Source organism: Pteropus alecto, unplaced genomic scaffold (genome assembly GCF_000325575.1).
Source record: "Pteropus alecto unplaced genomic scaffold, ASM32557v1 scaffold35, whole genome shotgun sequence".
Lineage (NCBI taxonomy): Eukaryota > Metazoa > Chordata > Mammalia > Chiroptera > Pteropodidae > Pteropus > Pteropus alecto.
In genome coordinates, this window is record NW_006437828.1 from 10601115 (window position 1) to 10613333 (window position 12219).

Consider the following 12219-nt stretch of genomic DNA (forward strand, 5'->3'; position numbering starts at 1 on the left):
CGCGGGCGGGCGCCCCCCCCCCCGCCGCAGACCAACAACCCGCTGTCGCGGAAGCTGCATAAGATTCTGGAGACGCGGCTGGACAATGACAAGGTAACCGGGGCCGCGCCGGGCTCCGCATCCGTCACCGCCGCGGCGGAGGGGACGAGGGCGAGGAGGGCGAGAGGGAGAGGCGGGAGGTTTACAGCGGTTCCGGGGAGGCTGGGCCCGGAGGCGGACGGCGGGGACCCTGTACCCCCGGAGGCGTTCGGGGTCCGGAGCTGGGAGCGGGACCAGGCGTCCTCGGGCACGTCCACCGAGAGGTGGAAGTGATATTTTATGTCATGTAACGCGAAGGGACTTGCTCATGGCTCAGATGGAACAATGTCTACTAGTTTTTGCTGTTAGCTAAGCACTGCCTGTAATGTGTGGGCTCCGGCTGTATCTCTGCAAGATAAACTGGCCTCATCCTCTCCCAAGTACCTTCTGAAACTCAGATTGGACCTTCCAGCCCTGTCATAGCTGGTTATCTCCTGTATCACCGAGTCGCTAGGAAAACTGGTCTTTTCTATGTTCACAAGGAAAGATGTATATGTGGAAGCGAGAGCTTTATGGATACATTTGTAGGTAACAGAAAATAAGCTGTCAATAAGATTTTGTGTGTAAATAATGATATGATGAGTAAGAAACCCTGTCTCTGGGGCTACCACTTATTAAATATAACCAGCAAATTGGTGTATTACAATATCCTTTCACTTCTGCAAGCTATGTTTCATCATTTCTAAACTGAGAACACTGCAGGCAACTTTCTCAGGATTGTTGGTTCACCTGGTTCACTGACAGAATCCAGGTGAAGTCCTGAGAGACAAGTGCCACACACTTAATGTTTCTTAGTAAAGATTACGTTTATCATACAATTTATTATGTGTACCTAATATTGACATTTATAAAATGACATGATCTCTTTTTAGCTATGAGAAAAATCAAGTATGGAGAGAGTATAATTAAGTAATGTCCAATAACTAGTAATTGGTGGACTTGTAATTTGCCCCCAAGTCTGCGTGATTTTATTGATTCAGCATTACTGACGACTTCTTTGAGCCAGGCCCTAGGATATTTCAAGACTAGTAAAAAGAAATAGAAAGAAGTAGCTTTATTTTATGGTGGGGTTTTTTTTTTTTTTTTTGGTACAGTAAATATTTGTAGTTGTAAAGATAGTTTTGCTCTCTCTTCAGTATTAAATTGAATTTAAATAGCTTTACTATTTGAAAACCCAGCCAATTTGAAAATAACATTGTAACCGAAACATAGAAGAGTTAGGGTGTTAGAATAGAGAGTATGTTAGTGCAGGTCTAGGAATTTATATCGTTAGGCTTTAGGGTTCTGTTGTATCAAGGGCTCGGTCCTCCGCCTTCTCTCCTCTGTCCATGTTCTCTTTGTAGGACAACTCTCTCATGTAATTGCATGGTTTTAAACAGCAAACGCATTATTATTCTCACATTTGTAACCCTGTTCCTGACATCTCCACTGAGCTCCAGATTTGCCCAATCAGTTGTCTGTACGGCACCTCGGAGAGGATACCTGATAACAGCATAAAAACTTAACATGGCTAGAACTCTTTTTCTCCAAACTGGCTCTGCCCCCATTGTTAGTAAAGAATGCCACCATTTACCCACTCAGTCAGGAAGCATGTAAGTAATTTTTTATTCTTGTAAGTTTTTTCAATCCCACGTCCAATCCATTAGCAAATCTTATATGCTGTACCTTGAAAAAAAGTTTTGAAATATCACCTCTTCATTCCATCTGCAGTGCTTCCATCTTGGTCTAAGCTGCCATCAAACCTTGCTGGGGTTACCTGATTTCTTTTTTGCCCCCTTCTACCATACGTTCTTTTCACAAAGTCGGAATAAACTTTTAAACATGCGAGGCATATTATATTACTCCTTCGCTTAAGACCTCTAGTTGTTTCCCATAGCGCTAGTCACACCGGCCTTTCTGCTGCTTTAGGGTCTTGTACTCATTTCCTTTGCTCGTGGAAGGCTTCGCCCCACCGATCCACATTGCCACCACCCAGGCCCGAGTTCAGGAGTCACTCAGAGAGGCCTTCCTCTCCAGGTTTCTTTAAATTCTGCTCCCATTTCCTCAGTTCTGAGTCTGTAGGCAGCCAGTGGTACTTATTTGTTTTATAAAGCCTTCCAAAGCAAGACTTGTATAAGTATATAAAGAATTTCCACCTCATATCATAATTTCTTTAACCAATCCCCTTTAGATGGATGTTAAAATTATTTCCAGTCTTTGCAATTCCAAACAGCTGTGCAGTGAATAACCTTGTATACATGCCACAATACAAAAATAAGTATAGCCTTACTGTGCTTTAGAAAGAAGCTTACTGTTCAGTAACGTGAAAGTCATTCAGGATTTTATGGGTGGTTTAATGGAAGCAAAGTATTTGAAAGCGATTTCATTAAATTTTGACTTGCGATTAGGAAAACATTTGAAAACCGGTCCCAGTAATTCTTTTTCATCGATTGTACAGGAGATGTTGGAAGCTCTCAAGGCACTTTCAACCTTTTTTGTTGAAAATAGTTTGCGGACTCGAAGAAATTTACGTGGAGATATTGAACGCAGAAGTTTGGCCATCAATGAAGAATTTGTAAGCATTTTCAAGGAAGTGAAGGAAGTACGTAAACCCCAACAATTTTCATAAAAAAGTAAAATAAGAACGGTCAGGAGTTGATGATTGTTGAAACCGAATGATATGTACACAGGCATTCATATTATCTCAACTTTTGGATATTTTTGAAAAATTTCCATAATAAAAAGTATTTTAAGAGTTTGTCATACTCTAGTTGTATTTCACAATTCATTATTTAATGGGGTCGGGGCAGCGGAAGGAAGACAGTTTAAGTTCAAACAAAGACTACAAACAATGTAAAGGCCCTTGAAGCTCTGCGTTTAAGTCATTTATTAAAAGACCGTAATTTCTATTATTTTACGAGTCAAACCCATTCAGTATATTATGGTAACTAAAGTAAATGTTAGAAATAGTTATTGACCTAGCTGGCTGATGATAGTGCTGCTGTTATTCGATTATACGGTACGATTTAAGGGAACAGAGAGATGAGTTTGCTTATGTATCTGCTGTTGCTGATATTAATATTTCGAAATCATGCCGCTTTCACTATTTACTCAAAGCAGTTTAGGACTTAACTAATCTGAATGACATACTATTTATAGTAAAATATAGAGAGTAACATTTGAAATAGCTGGCTCTATGATTTTTATAATTCAAAATGCTTAATAGAGAGACGAGGAAAACATCTTCATTCTAGAAGTAGGATTTACGCTCGTATTCTTATGAGTGACTTCCTAACTCTGGTTCATCCTCATGCTTTGTTTATAGCCCTGCTTGGCTGCTTTCTTTTGCCCCCTGATTGGCCCATCCCATCATAAAATGGTCCCGGTTCTATTGGAAGGTCTGGGCATTGGGTTGAAAAGGGTTACAGTAAGACCCTGCTGGCACTTCCCTTCCTAGCATATCTTTCTGTTGTATGGCACTGAATTGAATTGGGCAAAAGAAGATAACAGGGCAGTATGAAGCCAAATGTGATCTTGAGACTTGACATCATATTTTCATTAAGAGATTGGTTCAGTCAAGCCCAGAGGATGGTTTAGTAAAGAGAGTAGGGCCTGAAAACCCTGTAACAAGTGTTTTTGTTTTGTTTTGTTTTGTTTTTAAATTCATGGAATAGAGAACAGTTGACCTGAACTGTTGACCTGAATAAGGTAGTAGCTGTTTGGGTAGTAAAAAGGAAATGAATAAGACATATACATTAGGGTTATAAATGATAGGACTTAGTGACCAGTTAAATTCATGTATATTTGGGAGCGGGGCTGGGGGTAGAAATACATATAAGGGGATGTTACTGAGAAAATTACCAGATTGGTGGCATGATCTAATATGTGGTGACTTCAGAAAAGGAGGAGGCACTGTTTGTGGGCTTTTCAAATTCGCTTGTTTTTATTAATTAAAAGTTACAAATAATTCATCGTAGAAAAGTTAAATAATAAGGTCAGAAACAGAACAATGTACTTAGGATCCTGTCCCCAGAAATAACTATTGGCAGCAGTTTATTGTATGGCCTTCCCTGTGTTCTTCTGCACATATTTACGTATTTTTCTAAAAAATGAGACGGTATTATGTATGTTACGACACTTTTTTTTTACCTTGTATGGGCAGTAAGTACACACACACACACAAACACACACACACACACACACACGTGTTAACGTACACACAGATTTCCATTGCGTGGTTGGAAATGTTTCAGTTTCCATTTGTTTTAGACAACTCTGTTGATCATCCTCTTACACGTACTGTTTCAACTTACCTGATTGACTCCTTAGGATAAATTCTTAGTGTTAGAATTCCTGAATAAAGAGGGATTAAAATATTTAAAGCACTTGCTGTTTTCTATTGTCACAATCTCTACAAGGAATATACTGATTTTTTTTGCATCTTTTCTAACACCAGATATTATTCTTTTTAATCGTTCCCAATCTTAAATGTGGAATCTTTTGTGATCTCTTGGCAAAAAAAGAAAAATATTTATGAGTTGAATTAAGGATTTGGCTAAGAGAAGAGAAATTTCTTTAACAATATGTTTCATGATGTTACTCTTCTCTTTAGGAACTGGAGAGTATAAATGAAGATGTTCAGACCATGAGCAACTGTTGTCAAGATATGACAAGTCGCCTACAGGTACTGAATCATGGCTGGCTTCGAGCATAGTCGCTGGTACAAAGTAAGCGTTCACGAACTGTTGGATAGGTTTACAGCATTTATGTCCATCTACTTGTCATGCCCTGTAGGAAGTTCGAATGTGAAAATGCTTTTTTTTTTAAACAATAAATGCGTTCATGTTTCTTTGGGTGACGGTTTACTAATATTGTTCCGTTAACAACAGAAGCCTTTATATTTTGATCTAGCTGGTACAGAGCTAACTGTAGAATTTTGATAAACCTTTCAGTCCTTTAATATCCCATAAGTCCGGCAGAAATGAATTCCTTAGTAGCAAGCCTTAGGAGTAAATTCAAAGTAAAGCTGTTATTCAGCTTAAATATGATTCATGCTCAGCCTAAAAAAAAAAATCAAGAAAATAAATATAATTTGACTCAGTCTGTTTACGAAAGCAGTCTGTTTCTAAAGCTCTAGTTTGGCTGTAGAGGTGGCATTTACCCTAATTACTGTCTGTCGTGAAATTCTAGAGTCATGAATAGAAGCGGTTTCTCCTAAGAGTTAGTCATGATCCTGTCTACTGCCTTCACGTTTTTACCTCTAAGATCTTCTTAAACCTATTGACAGCTACAGCGGTTCTAGAAAGAATCAATAATCTATACATATTCCACAAAATAATGGTGGATACTTGGGTATTCTGTCTGCAGAACTAGAGAATTCTCTATTTCTAAAATTTTAGCTTTCCTAGTCTTGTCTGAATTTTTATATTCTTACTAATATGTCATATTATTGGCATATTTATTTTCCATTCTTTAGATCCTCATTAATTATACAAAACTTAATGATATAAACTTTGCTAATTATTATTGCCCTTTCACATTTTTTTGCATGCTATTTTTGTTGCTTAGTAATTGATTTTGTTTGATTATTTTCTTTAACTTTTTAAAAATTTCCTTATCTTTGGCTTCCATGATTGAATGCCTTTTCTCAAACTATGCAAGGTTTTCTATATTATACTCTTGTATTTGTTTTGTAATATTTTATATATTGTGTTATATTAGATTGCTCAGTTTCCTCTGTTCTCAGTGTAATCCCTCTTATTTTCTAATTCTTATCCTTAATTTTATTTTTATTCTTTTTCTCATACTTATTTCTAAGTGTAAAAGGTCAAAGTAGTTTTACTCCGTGCTATTTTCAGAGCCGTTTGTAAGTATTTTAAATCGCAGTGTCATCTGTTTTGTCCTTCGTGTTTTCTTTGCGCCCACGATTCTTTTTTCCCCTAAGATGGTGTAAGCTTTTTTTATATCAACTTTATTGACGCATAATTTACATATCATAATAAACTGCATCTATTCGAAGCATACAGATCAATGCATTTTAGAGTTTTATACACCTATGAAACAACCATCGTTAATGAAGACGTAGAACATTTTCTTCACTTGCAAAGATTTCCTCATAGCTCTTTTTAGTGATTATTTAAAAACATTTTATACCACCTATTGTTTTAGTGTCCGCTTCTATAATGCATCATTAGTATTGCATTGTGTGCTCACCACCCCAGGTGAAATAAGCCAGATGGAAAAGGGCAAGAACCATACGTATCACTCATATGAGGAATGCAGTCATTTTTGGTTCTTAGATTACTGGGGACTAGATCCATGGTTTTGAAAGTTTATTCGCCCACTGGCACTAACTAATTTACTTGGATATAGTGTTGTTGGAATCTTAATAGTACTCACTCATACTATCGATTCTAAAATAATGTTTTCATGCATTCATAGAGAAAAGTATTTCTTGGTGTCCCCCCTTCCTTCATTATTGAGTGGTAAAGGACTAATTTAATTAGTTGATATTTTCTAAAATGCTTTGGATTTGGGACATTTTAGAAATTATTATTCTGAGATTCATTTCAGATTTAATCAGTAACTTTTTATATGCCATGGTTTATGTCTGGCTATGGTTTTACTTTAATAAACTGCATTTAGAATCACATGTTTATTTACTGAGAAATAACCATTCTTAACATTTAAGACCGGAAACTTTTAGGGTAATAATCTTTACGAGTATTATTAAACACAATTTTTAAATGAAGAGTAAGAAAATATGCAAAAATCCTTATTACGTAACATTGTACGCGACTGTCTTATTTCAGCAATTAATAGATGGTGTCATCTGTGGGAGATGCCCTCAATTTAATAATGATCGAGGCTAAAAAGAAGCTAGTAAGCATTTATGATACCGCTTTTGTGAAGTACTCTTTTTCACAGATATTTCTAAAATGTAAATATGTTTTACAATTAAGATAAAACTGTATTTTTAATAAATTGTAAAAAGCAAGATAAAGGGTAGAAGTGGATCTTTAAAGCAAAATGACATTGGGAAGGATAAGCATTTGAGGAAGTTACTAGATTTAAGGGGTCATAATTTTGGAAGCTTACGGGGAGCCTTAGAAGCTCGTGCCCCGAGTTAACCTGGGGTCGAGTCCGTCTGCTGTTCGCTAGGCACGGGCCTTGGTTGCAGGGTCACAGACTCAACCTGATATGGAGGTGGGGCTCTGCTACCGACAGGACGCGTGCGAAGCAGTAGGACAGTTTTCGTGGCAGTCTGCGGGTTCACAGGAGGGTTCGGCCTCTAGGAGCCCAGGACTTGGGGGTAGGGGGCTGGGGGGCCACGGTTCTAGATCTAACGCAGCTCCAGAAACGTGAGCTCTGGAAGCCTGGCTCTTTTTGGCAGTGTTCCAGCATGAAAATGAGCCAGGATCTTCGTGTGTTTTCTCTGGTGTCCCCCAATTAACAGACGGACCCTCCACTTTATGTGATCTTGTCTGCTTCATAATGTCCACTAGTGGTTGCTTTATTTCTATGTAATTCTGCCTCCCTTAATGTCCCTTCAGCCTGTGGGCCCTGTGTCGCCATCTGCCTCACGGCCACCTGTTCCTCCTCTCCTGCTGCCACATGTTCGGGTCTTGAGAGAATCTGACCTACTAAACTTGTCTTTTGTTTCAGTCCCTTTTCTGCATATTTGCCTAGTCTTGGATGGAACACTTTTATTTCTGCTTTTCACTCCCAATCCTTTCAGTCCTAGCCTCGGGGAGGGAGGGTTGCTTGGTATGAAGCTAGGTCAGGAGCAGCCCTGTGTGCTTAGACAAGGCAGTCTCTAATCGTCACCAAAACCCTCCGTGGTGGGCCGTCTGCATATCCTGACTCTCGAGTTCCGATCTCCACCTTGAGCATTTCTGGTGAGTTCCGCAGCATTTCCGGGACCTCATGATTTCGTTTAGCGGTCTCGTGCCGTTGCAGCGTGTGCACGATGAAGTCGTGTCCGTCATCCTTAGCTTGCTCTTGCAATGCTTCTGCTTCACAAAGAACATCAGGGACCATTAAATTCCAGGGCATTCCGATGCCTTTTCTGTCCGGTGAGCCTTAGCATCATGTGCGTATCGAGAACTCCGAATGACTTCCTCTTGGTAAAGGTAATGTATGAGTCTTGAAGCATCTATTTCGATTACTGTGTGGGCACTTTATAAACTTTTGAGTTCTGGAGTGTGATCTCATTTGCTATAAGTCTAAACTCCACTTAGTGGTAGTATGAGTTTTTTAAAGTATAATAGAATTGAAATGTCCTGATAGTAGGTTTGTTTATAATTTTAGGCAGCAAAGGAACAGACTCAAGATTTAATAGTAAAAACAACCAAGCTTCAAGCTGAAAGGTAAGTTTTTTGTTTTATATGGTCCCCTCTTCATTATTTTGGAGATTAAATGGGAAGAAAATTATGGATAACACCAAATCAAAGTTGAAATAATAAAAAGCACGATTCAAAATTATTGTCGTTGATCGTTTGCTGTGAAATTAAAAAATAATCACTTTTTAAAATGTAGGTGCTTTTTAGATTTTTAGTAATTTTTCCATAATCGTAGTACTTTACAGATAAGTATACGAACATATGTTGACTGAATAAATATGTGAATGAAGATGAGGACAGAATAGATTCATACCGTAGAGTGTTACAGTCTCTTATAATTTGTCGAAGGTTTGATTGTCTCTCTTTTCCTACTAAACTGAGCTGCTTGAGAACAGTGACAGTTCCTCATTCTCCTTATGTCTCTGGGCCTCACACATTGTAGATTCCATTAAAAATTTCTGAGTGCATGCCTGTGGACTGCACCTCTCCTGATATCAGGAGAGGACATAGACTACAAGCTGAAAAATAAGCATTGCACTGGAGCTTGTAACGTGGGATTCTGATGAACGTCCGCAGGGGGCAGTATGTACTGGAACATTTTGCTTGGATTAGTATATCCTCAAAGCTTCTTAAGCAATTATGTTCACTGCTTTCGTAAGCCTTTGAAAGCGTTTTGGCCTGGTATGCTTTTGGGAAGTACAAAATTTGTGACATTTTAGTATCCCAAAAGTAATAGATATGCTGTGCCAAGGGGACATTTGTGTGACTGTATCTCAGTAAAATCCTGTAGCGGAAATCACGATGGCAGATCTTTGGGAGCTGGCCGAGAGTTTTGTTTTGTTTTTTTCCATTTTTAAGTAGTACTTTTACTTTTTACAAGAAATTTTGTTAAACATGTAATTAACTTTAGAAATAGAATTCTGTGGGCTTATTTGGATAACATTCTCATTCAGACAGATGTATAAATGACGTGAATATTTTTCCAGCTGTGTGTGGAGGTTGGTCATTGTGACAGTCGATGATCTAATAGGTAAAGTTCGACGTAGAATTATCTTCATAGAACTGCAGCTTAACAGTTCCCTAACTATTTAGCTGTCGGTCACATGTGTCTCACTGATGATTAGGAAAGGCTATGTTCACACAAACATACTTCCTTATTTTTAATACTATCGAAATTACTATTCATTATATATTTTATTGGCTTTTGTAAAGACCTACCGCCAAATTTCTCTGGATTCAGAAAAATTCTCTCTGGTGAATGTTTCTGTGTATTTTTGAGATAATGTGTTAAAGTAGAAAGAATGTGGGCTTTGAAGGCACCTGAATTCTAACCCGAGTCTTGGGTAAGAGCTTCTTAGATTTTTAATTTTGTACACATTGTTTGTTAACCTCCCATGGCCTCAGTTTCCACATCTGATGAAAGGGAATGACATCCACGTCCCAGGGTGGTTGCGATGGCTCAGTGGTTCCGTAGGCGCTGACCGCCGCCTGCTGTGCGTCGCGGGCCATCGAGCCGTGTAGCCCATCCGGCCTCCGCACTGACTGGCCACCGGAGGCCCGGGCTGCTCTGTGCTTAACCACAGTAGCTTTCCTGAGCTGTGTTACTTACTTTCTCATTCCATTTCTTTATTTCTTACCATTCTATTATTTAATAGTTTTAATTGTGTTATTTGTTGTAAACTACTTTACTTCAAGTGTGAATTTGATAGCACAAAATGTGACACTGTTGATTTTGCACAAAAACACACGTAAAAATATATTACAGAAGCATAGGTTTAGGCAGGGGAGCATCAGACCCGTTTTCTTTGTCAATCTCTCACTTACATGTATAAAATTTAGAGGAGAAAATTAAAATGAGATATAATTTCCACCCAGATATAGCTGCTATTAACATTTTGATGTATTTCTTCCTAGAGTGAGTAACACGTACGAAGTCATATTTCGCTTTATTCACTTAATATTTTGTGTGTATTTTCCTAAGTCTTATATTTAGAAAAACTTTTATAATGTTGACATTATATTTTGTCTTTTGAACAAACCAATATACGTTTAAGCATTCTTAAATTATTGAATATTTGTATTCTTTCCATTACTAACATTAATGATCTGATAAATGTTTTTAAGTCATTATGTGCATTCGGATTATTTCCTTAAGATATAGAATATATTCCTGAATTGTAATTAATAAATCACATAGTAGAAACTTAAGAAAATATATTCCGATGTATATTGCCTAAATGTGTCTCCAAAAAGGTTATATAGCAATCAGCAGTATATGAAAAAGTCTGTTATTTAAACCCTTGTCAGCATTAGGTAGATTGTCATTAAAAACTTTGCCAATTTCATAGGTGAAAAATAATATCACACTTTTTCTTACATTTCATTGAATATTGGTGAATCAGCACTTCTTTCATTTGGTTTTGCCATTTATATTTCTTCACTTTTTAAAATTTTGATTATATCTTATGCCCATTTTTTTCTGTTAGCTTTTTTCTTATTATTTTGAAATTATTTAGTGGAGGTGAGCCTAGAAGGTAGAGTTAAAATATGACAGAGGTATACTTTCAGGGGAAAAAAAGAAGCATCACAAGATTTATAAATCATGTTCTGGGATGGTTTGAAGGAATCATTCTAAAGATTACGTAGTCTGTTTATTTTAAGTATTCAGCCAGTATATGAACACATGCCCTGAAAAACCCATGTCTGTATGTGTGTGTAGCAGTTTTTAAAACAAATGCCCCCAGGGTTGCTCTAACATTTTTCTACAACTCTTTTTTTTTTTGGACCTGTAAAATACCTTATAGTACATATGGAAATATCTAATATTTTTACTTGCTGCAATTATTTCACAGTATATATTTGCCATATTTACCTATATATTCTATAACAATATATACAATGATTACCTGAACACATCTCAAATAATCTAGAACTTATTTATAATAACCATTTATAAGTTTTATGTTAACATTTATTTCACATATTTTTATTTAGCTATTTAAAACCTTCCAAAAGATACTATACTTCAATTGTGATGGAAGATGAGGGCAAGGTCTCCATCATATGTGCTTTTCGTCACATCCTGGCTTAGGGCCTTGACACATTGTAGGTCCCCGCTAATGTCATATGATTGCACAGATACTCCCAGACCAAACCACTGGACCATCCAGCTGTAACTTTCTGCCGGAATGGTTGTGAACTTTCACCTGGGAAGAATATATACGGTTAAACTAAGGAGTAACATGATTTTTAAAATATGTTAGAATTTATTCCGTCACTACTTGAACAGTTGTCACCTTGAGGTACCAGACCCTTGCTTTAGCAGTGTGGCCATTGCTAAAACATATTTTTGGACCAAATATTTTGAATATTTAGAGCCTATGGTTCAAAGTTTTAGTCCATGAATCAATTTTAGAGAGCTATGTTAATTGGAATGAATTGTAATGATAAAGGATTGTAATCAAAATGCGTAATACTAGATTTGGTTAAAACAAAATGGAACTATCAAGAGATTCATTTTCCTTGGTGCTGAGTGAAGACTCTAAAGCTCCAGAAGAAGCTCCAAGAGGTTTTAGTTGAAACGATTAATTTGTATAGTCTCAGAATTTTATGAAATTTTATAATGACTTTGAATGATATCCTGTATATTTGATGATTGGAGCTTTATCCAAGAATGTAAAACACAACCTGTTAAGGTAAATTTTTGTTATCAGTCATAAGATGATTAAGGACATACACCATTTAAATCTGTATGGGTTTCATTAGGTGACTTGTGTTTTCATTCTAGGTGAACCAATGTTACTGCCACCTGGAAGACTTC

The 12219-nt window shown here is 37.3% G+C and overlaps 1 protein-coding gene across 1 annotated transcript in view; it reads left to right on the forward strand.

Annotated features, from left to right (window-relative positions):
- COG6 (component of oligomeric golgi complex 6) overlaps positions 1-12219 on the forward strand; it is a 48855-nt gene that overhangs the window by 124 nt on the left and 36512 nt on the right. Inside the window, 5 exon segments of the mRNA XM_006914965.3 lie at positions 1-14; positions 16-93; positions 2516-2659; positions 4670-4741; positions 8368-8426. The exon segment at positions 1-14 is cut by the window's left edge and continues 124 nt beyond it. Of these exon segments, the coding sequence (XP_006915027.1) occupies positions 1-14; positions 16-93; positions 2516-2659; positions 4670-4741; positions 8368-8426 (367 nt within the window).